Source organism: Phalacrocorax aristotelis, chromosome 4, assembly GCF_949628215.1.
Source record: "Phalacrocorax aristotelis chromosome 4, bGulAri2.1, whole genome shotgun sequence".
NCBI classification, from domain to species: Eukaryota; Metazoa; Chordata; class Aves; order Suliformes; family Phalacrocoracidae; genus Phalacrocorax; species Phalacrocorax aristotelis.
Window position 1 is genome coordinate 34,138,505 of NC_134279.1, and position 19,628 is coordinate 34,158,132.

General features: G+C 40.5%; 1 protein-coding gene across 3 annotated transcripts in view; it reads right to left on the reverse strand.

Annotated features, from left to right (window-relative positions):
• The window catches only part of TNKS (tankyrase), a 149,074-nt gene that overhangs the window by 6,378 nt on the left and 123,068 nt on the right, over nucleotides 1-19,628 (reverse strand). For 2 of the 3 annotated variants that reach the window (XM_075090908.1, XM_075090905.1), the window contains 14 exons: nucleotides 19,428-19,507; nucleotides 18,240-18,385; nucleotides 17,075-17,240; nucleotides 14,161-14,380; nucleotides 13,778-13,887; nucleotides 10,994-11,182; nucleotides 9,448-9,721; nucleotides 8,687-8,769; nucleotides 6,072-6,192; nucleotides 5,342-5,439; nucleotides 3,879-3,953; nucleotides 2,584-2,689; nucleotides 1,535-1,721; nucleotides 615-771 (listed from right to left, as the gene is read on the reverse strand). In XM_075090908.1, coding sequence (XP_074947009.1) covers nucleotides 615-771; nucleotides 1,535-1,721; nucleotides 2,584-2,689; nucleotides 3,879-3,953; nucleotides 5,342-5,439; nucleotides 6,072-6,192; nucleotides 8,687-8,769; nucleotides 9,448-9,721; nucleotides 10,994-11,182; nucleotides 13,778-13,887; nucleotides 14,161-14,380; nucleotides 17,075-17,240; nucleotides 18,240-18,385; nucleotides 19,428-19,507 — 2,012 coding nt within the window. The remainder of the gene's footprint in view (nucleotides 1-614; nucleotides 772-1,534; nucleotides 1,722-2,583; nucleotides 2,690-3,878; nucleotides 3,954-5,341; nucleotides 5,440-6,071; nucleotides 6,193-8,686; nucleotides 8,770-9,447; nucleotides 9,722-10,993; nucleotides 11,183-13,777; nucleotides 13,888-14,160; nucleotides 14,381-17,074; nucleotides 17,241-18,239; nucleotides 18,386-19,427; nucleotides 19,508-19,628) is intronic. The other variant, XM_075090907.1, reaches the window with a different exon arrangement.

Below are 19,628 nucleotides of genomic sequence, written 5' to 3' on the forward strand. Positions count from 1 at the left end.
TCTGGTCTGAATTCAGCAGGGACAAGAGGCTGGCTTAGGTGACCTCCCCCAGCTTCGTTCTAACCTGAATTTATTATATAATCTTGGCGCTATCCAGAGTAGTAAGCAAAGCACTTTTCTGGAGTAAGGGTCCAGCTGAGCTATTCAGGTTAAAAATCACCTCCTGAATATTGTTGTGCTACTTCAGCTGCCAGTGAAGGGTAGTCTCTGGCTGACAGGGACACAGTCGCTGCTGGGAATCTATAGGTAAAAGCCCAGAATCCTCATTATCTACAAGAGCCCCAGAAATGCATGTGTTCTTATTACTGCAGTAATGCCAGTTAAATGCAATGGGAGAACCAGTGCCTCCTGAGAGAAACTACAGCTCTTAACAGACTCTAGCAGTGCTGCACAGGGGGAATTAAGCAATTCTGTATGGTGTAAATCAGGGCAGCTCAGCAGAAAGGAGTAGCATGTGCTGGCTTGATACAGTTCACTGTTTATTTCCACATTAAATGAAAAAAAATCTAATCAACCAGGTCACCACAGCACACCTGGTATGGAAACCAGTCACATCCCCTCTCCAGCTCCAAGCTCTGCCCTTCCATAAGCCCAGTCCTTGCTAACTCACATACCTGTTCTCCTCTATAGATAACATATTCAGCGTATGCAAGTCCATTCACGCTTGGCCGGCCGATAACAGAATGGTGCCCTGGAGGGGCATGAGCCATTTTCATTGTGCTGAACTGAAGAAAGGACTTTCCAAGGGTCACTCTACAGAAGAGCATTTGTCTAAAAGGGAAAAAAACACATCATTAAAAAATATCTTACTAGAAGTTGTATTATTCCAGAATAATTTCAGACTTTCGAGTTTATCTTGTTACAATTAATTTCTCAAGTCTTTTTGGAGAAGCACATCTAGAAAACAGTTCTAAGGCTGTACAAAACATCCAACAACAACAACAAAAATATACTTCTTGACACACAGAAGGGAAAACACAAACTTTGTTTTGCCGTCACATGGAGGCCTGTTCTAGTTTATTTTATATAAAGCTGTTGAAAGAAGCTGAAACTCTCTCTTGTGTTCCTACCAGCAGGGCATGGACAGGTGTCAAAGTGCAAAAAGCACATCGATCTACTCCGGTACAAAACAAAGCTGTGATAAGTCCTGGTCACTACCTCCAAAATTATCTGATCCACAGTACAACACGGTACTGCTGACCACCACTTTGCACTGCAGTTCTGTTCTAAGAGTCCCTGGAGTTTAATTGCTATTTTCCTCTGACTCTTCAACCTTGCTGTTTCAAGCCTCTTTCCTGAGCCACAATTCACTTTGATTTATACTCACTGTATGCTTAGATGTAATTTTTGACCTTTCTGTGGGACATTTTGCATTTGTATCTTTTTTTGTTCAGCCTTGACAAATCAAAAACTGCATTTTTCCTGCCACGACCAAGCTCAAGTGGCTATTGCTTCCCTACAATTCATCCTGTGCCAGGATCGTAAAACCCAGGACAGCCAGAATTACCTATAGGGAACTCTGCTGGACTCATACCTGTGGCAGATATAACAGGACCTGTCTTTGTGTGTGGGACAGCCTGTTCCTCCCCCTATACCATACACATATTGGTTGCTTTTTGAGGAGTTCTCAGCAAAGTAAATTCCAGCTCCAAACATTCCTCCAATGTATGCATGCCTTTCATCAAATCCTTTGTGAATGATAGCATTAATAAAAGGAGACCCTAGAACAGAATGACACAAAACGATGTGTTATCATACATACTTGTTAAGCTTTATAGTAATACAGGACTCTATGTCAAGAAGAGCTTGTCTGCCTCAAATAGACCATTAAATACCAGAAAGCGTGCTCAGTCAGCTGGAAGGGGGCGATACCCAGCAGGATGCAGTGATGTGTGGGATTTATCGTTATATACCAAGATCCCACGTGTGACTCATATTTCTTACTCATTTCACAGATCTCATTAAATGGCTTTCCCCCCCACTCATATTTCAGTGCAATTTATCTTGTCAATGCACTCCTCCTCCAGCAGTCAGTACTAGTTAAGATGGGGCAAGATGTTAGGACAATCATACCCAAAACCAATTTCCTACATGGAATTATAGAAGGATCTAGGGCAGGAGGACCCTCAGGCAACTGTCATTGGTAGGCACTTCTGGATGCTTCTAGAGAACATCTTCCTGAAACTCATGGTTGTTTTTGATTCCTTTCCCTGATGGTTGCCTGAAGTGCCAGGGTAAAATGCTTTCACTGTGTGCTGCTCCCCTCTTTTAGAAGATACTCTTTCTCACAGCAATGTAACATCCTCCTAGCAGCTTTACTGGAAATGACTAAGATATGGTTTAGCAAAAAACTTTTTTTTAAAAAAAAGTATTTTTTATCTAGCGTAGCTTTTCAGATTGCAGTAACCACACAGACTAACTCCACCACCCCCACACCCCTGCATTTCTAGTGTAATACACAATTACTGTACAGGATGGTTACATAGCAACATTTACATTGCCTGTGGGTCCTTGTAAGGTTTTGAGGGTGGGTGTTGTTTTTTTTTTAATTCCAGTACATACAAATAGAGATCACTTCCTTACCATGAAACAACATGCGTTCATTGTGATGATTATGATTCTCCTCTGAGACCTCCTTCTGTCTGTGACAGAATCTCTCCCGCAACTTCTTGTTCACGACCTTTTGAATCTGTAGTGGTACAACAGGTCCAACCATACTTGAATTGGAATTGAAATGGAGCATGGTTTCACAGAGTTTGCATAAATTTGCCAGGGAAACTAAGAGTAAGACACATGAATGGTACAAAGAAACCCATGGCTGTTCTGCATGCAAGGCTGAAGCCTTTCAAACAAGTTGGTAGCACCCACTTACAGATGGTTAAAACTATTGTGAAACTGCAGCCTCAGTTCTCAGGTTTAAGGAAGACACCCAGGCCAAGTACTACAACTGTCTGAAACTCCTTCCCTCTCTGCTTTGACCTATCTGGGCTAGCTTTTTGAAACTTGCTCTCTGGTTTAGGTTGCATTTTTATGAAAAGAAACAACTTCTGAGGAAAGAAATTAGGAGATGTGCTATTTAATCTATCTCGAGATATTGTTCCAAACACATGCCCTACTACCGCTGTAGTTTCTGTAAAGGACTTCACCTTCGGTTGGGAGTAGGGTGGAAGCAGAGTTTGCTTCAGGATGTATGATCTACTGGGCAAAGTTGCAAAGGCTCTGCATAGGCTCACTTCTCAAACAGATATACAGCAGGGGTTTGCTGGAGCTCAGGAACTGAGTTCTGTTCCAATTTCCTTTATTTCCCCCTCCCCCAAAAAAGGAACCAGAAAGCATGCTTTCCCTCAGAAAGACGACACTCCATTTTCTGATATGCCAGGGCTTGTAAAAGGTATTTTTCTAGTTGGCAGGGGCAAAGAAGATGATGTCAAAATCCAAAGTAGCAGAGGGAGATAGAAACATTTATTAAGAAGTCATGCTCATCCTTTCCCCCTCCCAAAAAATCTTTTAAAAAAGCAAGAGAAGACTACACTGAGGAAAAAAAAAAAAGTGTGCTGCAAAGCCAAATACAGGAGTTAGAGATCACTGAAATTGAATCAGGCTGTGAAACATAAGTCAGGCTCTTCAACACTTCTGTCTTCAATATCAGTTCTTCAGACTCCTTTAAGAGTACAAGTGGATACTTCTCCCTCACTCCATGTGCAAAGCACACGATCAGCCTAATTTCAGCATTTAGCACTTGCTTTAACTCTGCTCCTGAATATAATTTCGAAAAAGAACTTTGAATATACAAATGGTGAGCCATTAAACCAATTCTGCCTACTTGCGTAAGTACCAACTTACTTTAGCACATAGAATTAAGAGGTTTTGAAACTTACCCTGATGACATTGTACCTGTTGAAGATTCCACCAGCATTTCCACCGTCCCGATGCTCCCGGATTGTACTTTGCATCTACATAAATGAACACAACTGAATGTTCAGCACACAAAGCTTACTAGCAAGGCAAAGTGTCCATGCAATATCTCAATATATCACTGGCAACAACAGACAATCTTGATTGAAAATTATTTAAAAGGTGTAAAAAAACCCCAACAAAAACACAATTTGGTTCTAAACTGAGGTACACCCTTACACCCAATGCTCTATGCTGTTCCACAATAGAGAAGTTGGATGATGCAGTTATCCAATCTTGTAATAAGAATCTACGTAGGAAGAAGTAGAATAGTGGCACTTGCTATCAAAATTATACACAACTAGAAAACCTGCTTTAGATTTAAAAAAAAAAACAGTCTTTGAAAATGGATATACAAAAAGATCGTTTTTCAAGTATTTAAAAATGTGTTTCTAATTGGCACCATTTGTATTTCTTAGTGATATGAAAATGCCTGAACTGTAAATTTTCCTATGTCATTAGCCGTCCCAGATAATTTCAACGGTTTTGTCATGTCTTTTCCAGAGGTATTTATAGCTACAGCAACAACATTTAGTAACAGCTCAAATAACTATCCCAATTTGCTATAGCAGACAAGGGGCCCTTTCCGTCAGAAAAGTTTATAAAAAAGATCTGCACAAACTCCAGTTTACACAGTTACTAATCAAAAATATTCCAGGCTAAGCAGGCAGCAGTCCTGAGTATCTAGACTTTTAAAAAGACTCCAAACAGTTTTGTGCTACAGTATAGGAACACTACACAAATAGCAAATGCGCAGTAAAATGGAGTTTCTTCCAAACACAACTGTTCAGAAAGTCTCTTTTCTGTTATGATTTTTCTTTCAAAATGGTATCTGCTTGTAGTTTACTTAAATAAAAGAGCATGTGTGCGTGGGAGGCAAAATTACAGTCAACTCTCAATTATCCGAGAGCTGTTTATCTGGGTTACAGATTAACTAAGCCACTGAGACAAAAAACAAGCTGGTTCACATGCAGAAACAGCCTGAGCACAGAGAATGCCTACAGACTTGCAAGGCCTTGATCCCTTGGTCTTCACTCACAGTATTTGATTTTCACAGGTCCACCTATCCCCAGAAAGCTGTGGAAACCCTTGCTATGAGATGACATCCAAAACAACAACAAAAAGGCAAAATTGGGATACTACTAAGTGAGCAAACAGACCACTTGCTAAAAAAAATATTGGCTGGACACAGCAAAATAATTTCCATCATTTCTCTATAGAAAAAGACAAATGAAGAGTCCTAAACTTTATGTCAGATCTATGCAATTCCTACACCAAAGCATATTTTATCAGTCTCAACATGCATTGCGTGCTTTAGCTCTGAGGGATTGTAAGAGAAAAGAGAAATACACTGCCACTGGAGCATTAAGAAAGGTACTCGCAATACCTCCTCTTCTACAGACTGATACTCCTTATCATCAGGAGCAAGGTCAAGGAGGATGGTCCCCTGACTCACACAGTGGAAGGTCAAATAAGGATTGGTGCCTGCAAAGAGAAGGAATCAAAGGAATAAAAGTTAACAGCAGAAAACAGTACCAGCTCTATTTTTATCCATCATCATCATTACTCTTCTTAAATAACCCCAGTATAGCAGGAAATGCAAAATAAACACAAGGCAGAAGCACAACCTTGAAAAGATAAAGTGCTTTCGATAGCAGCAGAGGCTTTAAAAGAGAGAAGGAAAATGCACGTGGGACATAATTGCATTTTATTGTTTCCGCTTTCAAGACAAGCATCTGAGAGGTGTGGGGCAGCAAAAAAACTCCATCAGGTCCACACTTCAGGATACAACTGGCCTGTGGGTAGATACGTAGAGGAAATCAATAGAAAAGCTCCTGCCTGGGTGAAACAGAGTCCCTGGAAATGGGCACAGCCTCCATGGCTGCCTCAGGGGTGTCCATTCTCTGGAAAGGCAAGTGATCATTTGGTCCTGTATCTCCTCAATACATTTTTGACCCATCACAACCCACCCAGCCACCTGGTCTGCCAGCAAGTACATTTTCCTGACATCCAGATTCTTTCAAGTCCTGGTGACAATGCCTACATTTACAGAAGTAGACTTCTGGGGGCCTGTTGTATGCTACGCTTGGATTAACCAGTAAAAATATCATGTTTACCTTGCTGCCCTCCGAGAAGTCTCTCCACACCTTTTATTAATTTGTGGCGGTGTCCATATGCATTGATTCCAATTTCTTTAAGCTCCTCATGCCCCATGTCTGCCAATACATCCAGGGTTATCTGGAAAGGTGAAAGACCACAAAAATCACTTGCCAAACCTGGACTGATTCCCAAGGCTGAAGACCCATCAGTTCAGAAAACTGAATGTATTCATGGTGCAACCAAGAGAGCGCATTTTATGTTTTGCTGCTCTTCTAACTGCTGCCACCTCCTGGCAAGCCTCTCCCTGTCACAGGGCCGTACCCAGCTGCCACAGCCTGAAGCTGTGCAAAACTTTTACTTCTCTTACAGCAATTAACAAGAGCTGGTTCTCACAGGAGGTTCTCAAAAACGTTTTTACTTATGTTGAAGGAGGATGCATAGAAATGCTGCAACAAATCTGGGAATATTTTTGAAGCAAAGTTTCACATTATTGTGCAATTCATTACTTTCACTACACAAAAAGAAATTAATATTCTATAAGCTTACTAATAAAGTGTGTTTCACATCAACATTATAGTGGTGTGTGCTATTAGTGTGTGTATATATATCCATGTGTGCACTTGCATGTGTATCAAACCAGTGGGTTAGCTATGCTAAGTTATGCTCAACTATTCCTCTATATCTAGAAATAATTAACATTGTGAGGACACATACGACTACTCATTTGGTTGCAATATATGAATTCATCTACAATCACCTGACAAGACTTTAACTTTCAAGGTCACGGAGATTATTGGTGGAAGCAGAAAGGTAATAAAACACGATGCCAAAAATCCTTTTTTTTTGAAGAACAGGATATAAAGGCTAAGTAAAGCACACATTTCTATTACTATAAAGCAATTGTGCACTGAGGTGATTCTGTGAAAAAGCAGAAAGATTTCATCTGTAGAAGATAACTATATACAATCTACTTCCAAATTTACACATTAAACTAGAATGGGAAGCTCAGCAAATAATGGGAAACCATACAGTTTTATTCAAAAGAAGCTGTATTGTTAGCACAACTGGACTTGCAGGTATGAACTCTGTCCACTACAAATTGAATATCATTAATTCAGAAGAAAAACTCAAGCAAGGAATTAATAGCTACACTGAACATCTGTCCAGCTGAGCAGAAAACCACCCTACTGGGATTGCTGTAGAAAAGCCACTGAAGACATCCACCACATCCAGCAGAACATAAAAAAAAATACAGAAGAAACCCAGATATTAGAAAGCATCAGGAGGTGGCTAAAGCCAAGGTGAAAAAGTACATGAAGGTACTGCAGTGCTTGGGGAAAACAGCTAAGAATAATAAGCTAAAGGAAGATGAGCTTGTTTTCCCTAGAAAGAAACTCACAGGAGGACCTAAACAGTTTCAAAATGATGAATTAATATAGTGAATCCGATTTGCATTATTAAATATTATTAGCAGGGGAAGATCTTAAAAACAGGTTAGAAGTTAAGAAAGCAAAAGCAGAACAAAAAGAGCATGGTAACAGGAAGGTGTGAAAAATAATAATAAAAACAAATATGAGTGGACTATAGGTTGATTTGCTTCTTAACAGAAGCAGTTCCAAATTAAATAAAAAAGAGCTTTACACTTCATACTTAAGGAGTGAGAAAAGATTAAATAGCATATTAACTTTGGGGAGACACCTCCTGTAACATTTCATGGAAACAGAACCTTTCCTGTAAGGAATACATTACATTTCAAATGTTTGTTTCCTGACCCCTCATAAAAGATTAGCAGCAGAGGCCTGGGGAAAAAATAACCGTCAAATCCAGTCTCTTGCACCTGTACCTTTCACTTCCACTGATGTGCCCACCTCGCTTATGTGAACAAATAATCTATTTAACTGTAACACATTAAATTTAAGGAACAGTACATAACAAGAGTCTATAAATACATTAGAGGTACTTCTGCTATGTAAGCTTGAGAAACTGTTACATTAGTTGCATTCTTTTCATACATTGTGAATTGCTGATAAATCCATAGGTGTTTTTCCCCATCTCTCAGTTCCATTTGAAACCCGTTAGCCCTGCAAAACGCAGTTCATGCTATAATCCTCACTTGTTAGGAGATGTAGTTTCTGTATTCTCTAAGTGTGACTATGCCCTGGTAAAGTAGATTTTTATTTCAGCTTATAGTCAAACTGGAGGGTTTCCTACAACTAACCAAAGTGTTACGTGGAGTACTATAGGTGGCAAAAGGCTTCTTGGATATCAAGATCAAGACTGCTGAAGGGCAAGTGCAGGTGACATTCCAACCTAACTTGGTTATAGCCGTCATGTTCAGAGTTCACAAGGTCCAAAGTAACATGCAGAATACAAGCCAAACTGGCAGTCTTCATGTATGTATAAGAAAGTGAAAGACACTGGATATCTGAACCAAACAATAAGAGACTTTTCACAGGTTTCTCAACTTCACCATGAAGTATCTGGCAGCTCATCTGCAGTTTTCTTGGACACACTTGTTCTTCTGAAGATGTGAAGTCTTTTTTTTTTGTTTCCCTCTTTCAATTAGACAATTAAAATGTCACTCAAATTTATTAGATTAACCATACAAACAGAGATGAGGCTTGCCCCTTACCTGTTCTGTCTCAAAGATGTCCCGAAGATGTTCAAGACCAAGGCTTTTTAGGAACTGGGTTATGTTCATGTCAAGACCAGAAACTATAAAAGAAGAAACAAGACATTACATCCTATGCACCTGCATTTTAAAAAACCCAAACCAAGCAACTTTAAAAAAAAAATCAAGCAATACCACTGATTCTCTTAAAATTCCAAACTGACTCTTTTTACAACCAATTTGTCTATAATAAACAACCCACTTCCACCGTGTGAAAGCTCAGTGCAAAGCTCATCACTGTTCCCTCCTCAGAAACATCTATTAAAAAGCAAAATCTGTGGCAAATACAGGCTCATATTGCAAAGAGAAGTAAAGGAAGGGTGGATGTATTTTTTCTATGTAATCATATAGATGCTGACATAAAGCATCCATTCCAGATACTAATCAAAGGGTTTTAAAAAGCCTTAGCAAAATCCCCCAGCCATCACAATCATCATTCCTTCATCAAAATAATTCTCATTGGATTTTCTCGTTGTATAAAATCGTATAAAATCAACAACGAACATCTGGGCACCTAATCAGCTCTGCCTTTGTAGTCAGACCTAATCACTGATTGCAAACACAGATGAACAGCCAATAACGCTCCTAGCAGAGCACATGAAAACAGAGAAAATATCAGACACTAAAATGTAGATAACAGTTCAAGCTGTACAATATTTTCTGGATAGTCAGAAATGCTTTTCAGATAAAGCAAGGCCTATTGTGACACTAAGCTACTGTACTTCTGGCAACGTAAACTTGTCCAGCAGCAAATGCACCTTCTCCTTCCTTCCTCTCAGTTCCTGCTGCTCCATCACCAGTATTTGACGCCCCTCCTACAGCTAGCTCTGCCAGCGGCCCAGTGAGGTTATCTATACTGCTGGCAGCAGAGAGGCAGGACGGCGTAGATGCTGGTGAGATCAAGGAGGCACTAACAACAGTGGCTTGAGGCTTAAAGCATGTAGGCAAAGCTTCTGGAGGCATTGCATCTATCAGCAAAGCTCGGATATCATCAGCCTGAAAAACAGAAAGAACATTCAACGTGAGGTTCTATTACCACAAGTCACCGATCTCTGGAAAGAATTTTTCTTTTAATTTGTTTTAATTGACTGCTCTGTTCCCCCATTAAAAAAGAAAAATGCCAACTTTTGTGATATAGAAATTCATGGTTGCAATACCATTCTGATTCATTGCTCAGACATAGGTGAATTGGGTTCTCCCCATTTCTAAAGGTATGTAAGAAAGTACACCTAATTTCCTTTAGCAACTTTATTTGAAATCCTAGGCCAGGCAATGCCACCTCATAATTTCTCTGTCAGGCTCAGCTTCTGGCAAAGCATTCTGCACTGGATCAAGGTTTCAATGGAAAAAAACTACGACTGCCTTTGCTATAATCAGATTTTTAAAATGACAGGAGCTACAGGAGAATTATGAAGTTAGCTAACAATTGGATTTAGCCTTTGTTGACTAAATTAAGCAGGAACATCATCTTCAGGAATGTCCTTCTTGCATGTTCTTGTAGAACATGATTAAGACATCCTTATTTTTCCCCAGAGAAATCAAATAGTTTTCATATCCCTCATGACCAAGCAAGTTTTCTAGAGCTCAGATTTATTCTGGAGGATATTTCTTGAACTCTCCATAAATCAAGCAATGGCCTTAAAAGGTACTCTCACTATAACCAGACGCAGCATCCAATGTGGTTGCATTATCTATTCCATCAAAACTGGGACATACATGTTCATGTAACCTTATTAGGCTTTTTTACCAGCCGCCACTGCCACCACTTACAAGAAAGTTTCCAGATGCCAGTTTTAGAAAAAGCCACCTGCAAAGCTTAGAATGTTGTTTTGGAGCTAGACAAAAAGAACTGAGGCAATACGCAGGCACTGAGCATAGTCATTCTCTAAACGATCCCATTCCCCTAAAGGCCCATCTGATTTTCCTCCTAGGCTCAAAGAGATAATCACGAACAGTACAGAGATTGAGCATCATCGGGGACATTTCAGAGAGGTTTATTTCTGGCAATGAGGAGATTGATCCCAGGAGTGAATCCTTAAGCAGAAGCAAACCTTCATTCACAAGCCACATTAAGATCTCAGCTACAGGAAAAAGCCTGGACCTACAGGTATAAAGTCACAAACAGGCACCTTGGAGATGCTCATCTCCCTCTACCTCAGCACAGCAAAAGCTGAGGACTGCTGATGCTATGGAGCCACAGAAAGCCATTAAATATGCAGAGCAAATCCTCCAGAGCAGCCTGTGGCTGGCATGCTAACATGAACTTACTGTTGCCAGGTCTAGTGGTGTCTGACCCTCTTGATTCTTCATGGTTGGATCTGCTCCATGAGCTAAAAGCAGAGCACAAAGCTGTGTCCTTCCTTTTTGTGCAGCTTCGTGCAATGGTGTGAACGCCCATTTATCTGTTGCATTTACACATGTATTGTATTTGATCAACAGTGCTGCTATATCCACATGCTGGAAAACACAAGAACATCTTAACATTACACTGGTAAAACACTTATTTCCTCTTTCACACTGGAGGTAATGGTGCTTAGAGAGACCCCTGTAATTTCTCTTTAACTCACTTCTCTGCCTCCTGTGTCTGTGTAGCAGCGCACCTCTTCAGGTACCACTTTATACCGCAGCTCCACAGTCATCTGCATGTGTATACTACAAGACCATCCATCGGCACATGTATAATTGGGATCAGGCACAGAATTTTATTTCTGCCAAATCACCCCAACTACACATAGCATGAAGTTTGCGTCAGCTGCTGGAGCAGACATAATACTTGATCCAGCAGAAAACTGGTAAGAGTTAACTGTCAAAATATTTGTAGATATATTTGAACTGGCAACACAAATTTACAGGGCTGCAACATTTGTGATACAATACTAGAAGCTCTAAAGATCAATGTGCTGCACTGCTGAGCCACCACTTAAATGTCTGTACACAGAAGTCTTCGTCATACTTTATTTTCTTTCTTGCAAGACTCTGAATCCATCCATGGTGGCAACAATTTGTTCTTTCTCCAATCATATTTTATGAGAGAACTGTAACTGATAAAACGCATTATGAGTGTCATAAAGGACAGCTGTTTTACACAGGCTATAAAAGTAATGATCTTATAACCCCATGCTCCCATCAATGTCTCATCTTTGAAGCTTCCCAAGTTAAAACAGAATAGAAAACTGGCAAATAAAATTTTTGGCTGCCTTTGACCAGTAAAATTACTTGTGCAATACAGCTACGAAATAAAAAAGCAGGTAGTCAAAATGAGTAGGTAGGAGCATGAAACACTGAAATTGTAAGCAGAAGCGCAAAGACTGGCCAAGAGGTTTCATTTTTCCTCTCAAGGGCAATTAAGTGACTCTCAGCAGCTCTCATAAAAGGGCTTGCTCTCTGAATAACCATGGTTTGAAAAAGACTACCGACTTTATTTTTCCTCTCTACCAGACTTTTAAAGCAATTGCTGTTCCTGTGACTTTTCTGCCACATGAAACCCTACTGAGGGACATGCGGCATGAAGTGCTAAGTGGGAGAACTGAAGATACTTTGTGAGGAAAAAGCTGGGCCTGTGAAACCTGCCAACTATGATCCTGTGAAACTAGTACTCATCTCTTCTCTACCTCCCATCACAGAGATCTGAATGGGCTGATGACAGCTCAGAGAGAAGAGTGGGCAGCCACAGGAAAGGTATATAGCAACTCTTAACTAAATAAGCTGATGGAAAAAGCACCAAACACTGCCTTGTTAACTTTTCCTAGAGAAAGTAAGGCAACCAGATTAGATTGGCATTATGATTTTTAGTAATCACAATCAACTTGAACCAATCTCTAACATTTCCCCGTGGCAGTAAGGACTGTTTTGCCTTCACGTAAAACGTGTGTTTTGGTTTTGCGTGCTTGAAAAGAAAGAACACAACCTTTGCAACAGAATATATCTCTAGATCTAAGCAACATCCTGGGAATTTAATGCTTATGGCAGGTGCTGATGAACAATATTGCTTGGTATTAGGACCCAGTATCATAAAAGAAATCTGTGTTGCATTTTTAAGCCTTCAGCAGGATTTGGAGCTTTTCACTCTTTAGGACACTGGATCGCAGACTGACGGAGAGAACCAATGCAAATGATGCAGGCTGAGCTTCACTGATATGCTCTCCTTATACGTTCTCCAAGGTGAACACTGTACTTTTAATTTCATTTGGCTCTGAAATGAAAGCAATTGTGGTTCTATTACAATCATCTCTCCCAGATTTTACTCTTCTTGTGCCAGGGCCAGGTAGTAACAGAGAAAGCATATCATGAGACCACTAAAAACACTACTTCTTGAGCTTTATGTCCTCTGTCTGACTGTAAGCACGCTGCTAGGAGCTTCTCAAGCACTGTCGCTATACGATTATTTGCAAGAGATTTCTTTCTCACCTCACCCACAATTAACAGCTGTTTATAAGCAATCTATCCAGGCATCTGTGCAACTGGTATGCACACAGATGCTTCCTCCTTTATGGAGGGAGGAGGGCCTGCCTCATTCGAAACAGTTTGAATCAGCCACTGCACCCTCAACTGCAGTAGACAGCTTGCCTGAGAGGACACCCATACTACAAACTCAGTAGCCCTTCAACACATTAGCTTTAGCAATAGCTCCCACCAGAGGCCAGCTGTAACAGACCTCCACTTCCCTGTCGTCACCTAGACACAATCCCCTGGTATTGTTCTCTGCATTCCATCCAAGTCTTTCAGCGACACCTTGGGTCTTTTCTGTTTCAACAGTCAACCCAAATTTAACACTGTTCAGTGCTGTGCATCTGCTTGCCTGCATAAAAGCTATGTTGTAGTCATCTTTCCAAACTGCAGCCTCTAACTGTTACTGCACACCTCAGTCTGTTTCTTATTTAGATCTGCAGGACTGCTAACAGGACTCATAACAGCAACTTTGTCCAGCAAGTATTTCATGCCGTCAAAACCTGAACTATGTTCACAGCAAGACATCTGCAAAATAACTGGCTTCGGATATGGCTTTAAGGAGTTCCTCACTGGTCTACTCAGGGCAAGAATGCCTGCACCTACCCCATAGGATGCTGCGTTGTGCAGGGGTATTAATCCTCCTTTGTCCTGGGCATTAACATCAGCACCATGCTCAAGAAGGTATTCAGCTACTTCCAAATTGTTGTAACCAGCTGTAGAAAAGGCACAGGGAAAGAAATTCGGTAATTAGGAGCTAAACTGAAGACAAATTATTAGATGGAAAAGCTAAAGCAATTTTGCAACTGCAAAAGCTCGTCTTCCCTAGTTAACTGTATTCCCTCCTGAAATATAGCTGCCATAGTTAACAACTCTCTGTAGAGGACAGTCATCTGTGAAACTCCTACTATACAGTCCTGGTTTTGGTGTTTAACTTCTGTAGCCCTATCATAAATATATAAGGCTTCAAAACCTGGTGAGTCACCCACCTGCAAGATGTAGCGGTGTTGAATTTCTTCCCTGTGTGTCTCTGCAGTTGATATTTTCTTGAGTACATAGCTTCTGCACTCGTGCCAGGCACCCCTTCTTGGCAGCATCTAGCAAGGCAGCGTCTCCTCGCAGTAAGTCCTGGATATCTGTGTCTCCTTCTTTCACCAAATCTAGAGGAGTGTTCCCATCTCGATTCTTTTTTGTTGGATCAGCTCCATGCTGCAAAGAGCAAAGTAGAATGCTATACTGTCACAACCATGAGCAGAGCAGTGCACATAAGCATGTCACTATTTTGTGGCACAATATAGGAGGCGGGGGATTTTGCTGACCTGCCATCATGAAGTAACAACTGTATAGATTAGTAGGCACATGAGAATAAATCCAGGAGACTGAGGCCTAAAGCACTGGTGTGCAACACGGCTGTGTGAATCTCAACTCCACAGGCAAGAATGGCAGCCCTCTGCATGAGCTGCCACTGCTTCACTTGCAACTGAAGTAGGTTCAGGAGCATATCCTGCATACAGCTACACCCTACTGTCACAGCAGGTGCTAAGGAAAAGCCAACTGCAAATACCTTGCTGGGCAATCCTTCCCTTCTCCTGCAAAGTGGCTGGCAGAGGTGTTTCCTCAGCACACCTTTCTGAACTAGTGAAGCCAGGCCCTGAGTTTCACTAAATGCCACACTGCTATTGAAAGGCACTTGTTTCAGGCGGGAACTAGAAAAATACTCGTTTCTACATTTCCAATAGATAACAGCACCCAGCACCATCTTAAGCAGTTTCCAGGTCCTGGAAAGTAGTGAAGAAAACATTTTGGTGGGAATGTGCATTTTGATGACTTCTGGAGTATATCTGTGCTGGTAAAACATGCATATCAGCCAGTGATAAGAACAGAGTACTGGAGCACAGGACGAGGAGGGGAACATACATTTACACACAGCATATGGTGTGAGTCATGTCCACATACAATTTTGTGGGAGGACAGCTCCTTCCCTGTTCACTCTCAGCAGCAGTAGGAAAAAACAAAGACAGATAAAGCAGAGGCAGCTGCTGGCACTATAGCTCTCTGGATGGCTCCTTAAGAATAATCTAACACAGTGGTACAACTGCAGTCAGCAAGTCTAGCCTGCCATTTCTCACTAGGGGTGCTGGCAAAGATGTGTTAGTGAGAGCCACAAGGAATGAGCTGGGGATGGGGAGAGCAGAAAGAATTAACTGCCTTGGTATTTGGAAGCAGGACAGCAATGCTCAGGGTGTAAAGGGTAAACAGCAAGGGACAGAAAGGGACAGAGTATTGATTACACAGAACCAGTTCCACACCTGTGATGCTTTTGGGATGAGAGGGTTCTTTGCCCAAAGCCTTTTAAACTGGAATGACTTCTCCAAGATATGACCTTAGAACCCTTAATTTAAAGCTCATCAAAATTGGAACTGTTCAAATACTCTCCAGAATGAATATCTAAATGAAGAGCCAGTGTCTTCTGAGACCCCTTCAAAGGCAGAGAAAGAAATGAAGGTGGCAATTTTAAAGAAAGGTAGTGAAAAAAGAAAGTCTCTCCAAAATGCCTGTACATTTTTGTTTCCTTCTTCAAGCAGACCAGGACAGAGAGAGCACAAGTCAGGAGTCAAGCTCAACATCCACGGCTCAGCAAAACTGCCAGCACTGCCAGCTGGCATAATAGACACAGCAGGAGAAGCCCTGAGCAAACTGCAGTGTGAGCACATATCCATGGACACCCAGAGCCTTTACAAAACTGTCACCTTAAGGGCATATTTAGCTCTTGTGCAAGAGTGATTTCAAAAAGAAAGATTTAAGCACTTTTCTACTTCCTTTCATATATCCATTCAGGATCCTTTGAACATGAACAATAGCTACATTCCCAGTGGAATGATCAGAAAACTCCAGAGACCTCTGGTGTCTATAAAGGAACGCTGTCCTTGAGAGATTATGAGTGCTCCTATAGCTCCAGCTAACTTCTGTATTCAGGTGTTACTACCGGAGCCATCATCATGTTGACTCCACAGACTGAGTATCTTACAGTTTCTACTCCAGATGTATTTCAAACTGATGTGCTACCCCCTCTGAATGTTTTTTTGGTAATCAAGTGAAATAACTGATGAGATAGAGGGAAATAGCAGGATTTTTCAGCAGCAAATGAAGACGGGGAAGAACCTCATCATTTTAAGGCTATCCATATTCTGATTTACTCCTATTTTAAATGCTGCGCTTCCAAGGGACATGAAGTAGGCAAAGCTAAAACAGGAAATAGGATTGGCAAGAAATTATACTCTAGCACCCTCTTTTACCCTCCCACAGGAGGATATGACCTTATGTTAAGATGACTCTCAAACTCATGTTTCTTACCTGAAACATGTTGGCATTACCTCATGCTTTTTACAGGTTCTTCCACTAATTATAATGAATATTTATTCCACAGTAATTTAATATGCATTTCCTCCAGGATCTTGATAAATTATACATTAATGTAACAGTTTTAAATTTCTCACATGCCAGACACCCTTTAGGATGCAGCTTCAGGTATTGCTCTGTAACACATTCTTGTGTAAGTATTTACAAAGGTTTACTTAACTGCAGTAACTGTTCCAGAAAGGGATGAATAGGGTAAGGTTGATTTTTAGTATTTTTACACAAATTCAGCTGCTGTTTCCAGTTTGAGAGTCTTGTCCTACTTGGTTAATAGTATTAATGCACATACTGGAAAAAAGTAACTATGCTGATGATTCTTCATAAGTGAACTGGTATTACACAAGAAACCATCTGACAATTCTAAGAAAATAGGTTCAAAGACACCATAAAGAACTCACTGAATACAATTAACTTTGCATTAATTAATCTTCAGCAAAAACAAACATATACACATTTAAAGACACATTTGAGAACTCCAGCACATACTTTTAAAAGCAGCTTGCAGATTTCGTATTTTCCTTTTGCTGCTGCTTCATGTAGGGGAGTGAATTTCCACAGGTCTGCCACGTTGACAGAAGCACCGTGCCTCACTAAGAGTTCAGCCACTTCGTAGTGTCCATAAGAACAGGCATTGTGCAGGGGTACCAAGCCACTAATCAAAGAGAAAGTATTAATAGCTACAGAAAATAAAACCCCATATGCAATCATCCAAAGGTCCAGTAGATTAAACTCGCACTTCCACCAGACATTATTGGTATCTTTCAGTCTTTCTGAAATTTTCATGGTTTTAGTTCCCTGCTATTAAAACATCAATTAAAACATCATTATCATCCTTCTATTCTCATCCACGAGACTTTTAGATACCTAGCAAACACCAATGTTACTACTTCCACAAGCAACTAACTTCAGTGCTGTTAACAACAGCCAAAAACTAAATTGCAAGAATCACTGATGTTCTGACTTGGGATATTTGAGTGTAAATTTCAGAAAAGGTACGACACTATACATCGGGTCTGATGTACATTTATTAGTAAGTGCTACACACCTGACAGAAACAGAAAGGTACCCAAACATTTAGTTCAGGGAGAGCCTGAAAATTCAGTATTGGAAATGTTTTAGCATTGTAAATGAATTATCCCCCACGCTGCACCAATATACTGGAGTGAAAGATCAAATACAATCATGCTATTCTACATGATTGCTTTGCAAATAATGCAAAAACCTGTAAATGGTTTGTATCATTTAACTGAATAACTTATTAAGAGCTAACTAACAGAATTAGAAAAATGACCAGACATAACTCAGGTTTTTACCCTATGGAATTAAAAACTAATTTTAGATCACCTGAAATAACTTAAAGGCTGCTTTTAAGCACAAAGTCTCCAAAATGGGCAAAAGGGGGAAGACAAGGATCATGAAAGACAGTGCCAGATATGTACTTGACAACAGTTTTGCCAGAAAGCAAAGTATGCCTTAATGGTCTACAAATCTCCCTACAGTGATGTCAGGAACAATGCAGAACAAGAAAAAAGAGAAAAATTTTCAAGAGAAAAACATGATGGTTACTGAAATCCAAAGCAAAATGAACAGAGGGGAGTAGAAGTCTCACACTAACAGAAAAAAGCAGAGCATATAATGGAATTAAATGTACCCTTTATCTTTGGCATGCACATCTGCCCCATGGTGCAACAGATACTCCACCACTGATACGCGGTTATATCCTGCAGCGAAGTGCAGTGGTGTTGAATGACGGCCTTCCAAATCTCTACAATTCACATTCTGAGGGCTGCAAAGTTGCTGCAAAGACAAAAGAAGAACCCAAAATCTAGTACAGAACTAAAAGAAACAATAAACCACACAAAACACACACAAACAGTCAAATAAACCAACCCCCCAAAAACACACCAAAAGAAAAACCCTGAACACCCCAACACAAAATTTGATCCATTTAATATTTACGACTTTTTAGAAGTTAGGTTTCAGGGAATTTCTTTCCGCTTAGGCTAAGTTAAAAAAAAAAAAGCTGCTCTAAATTTACGGCTGAAAATATTTCTATAACAAAGACAACTTAAATGATGGAAGCAGTATGAAGACATTCCGAATGTATTAGAAAGGGTGAGTCTCTAAATCATCAAGCACCAGGTTCAAGGCCATGTAACTTTCTCCAGACACATTACCATTTTCAGCTTATGTTGTCTTCAGAAACCTAGAAATAGTGAGCTTGGCAGTCAAAGGAGCTGCTGGTGCACAAAACTGCTGCTGTTTGAATATTAATATGTATCATGTTGAAGTTCGAGGTGAGAATGCATGCAGAACCGTCTACCTGCAGGCTATTTATCCCACAGACCAAATATGAAAGACAAGATCAAACCTTCCTGGGATGCTGGGATTCCGTGGCCTGATCCTTCACCTTCAGATTAAGGATAGCTTAAAATGTGAAGCCTGCTACCCATCAACAATTTTGTTTGCTTGCCTTCTGACTGAAGCATGCACCTGAGGCTGGATTCTACTAAACTCTGATTCTGAGGATCACAGGGTCCACTTCAAAGAATAAGGGCTGCATCTGCAACACTGCATCTGCAACATTGCATCTGTGTCCATCGAAGACATGGCTGTGTGAAGGACTGGGAGAACGAACAACCAAAAACTCAAGAGAAACACCTCAGCACATCTCAATGCACTACTTTCTAGGAAAAAAAAAAATGAAGAGATTTGCCTTCCCATTTTTCATGACTTGCCATCCACTGGGCACTACTTCCTCAACTCTTGTAGCAGAGGCTTCCACAAGCCTTGTACAGAAATACAAAGTGGAAAATTAACATGAATTGCTCAAACCCACCTTCACAGTTTCCAAATCTCCAGCTTTGGATGCTTCTAACAACCGATAATCCACATCAGATGTGCGCACAGGTGTACTTTCTACACAGGGAAAAAAGATGTTTTAGGATTATTTAGAGTCATTAAGTTATATTAACTTGTGCTCAACCTATTTTCCATACTGGAGCAGGGCAGGGGAGGAAGTCTGTTGTCATTTGTGAAA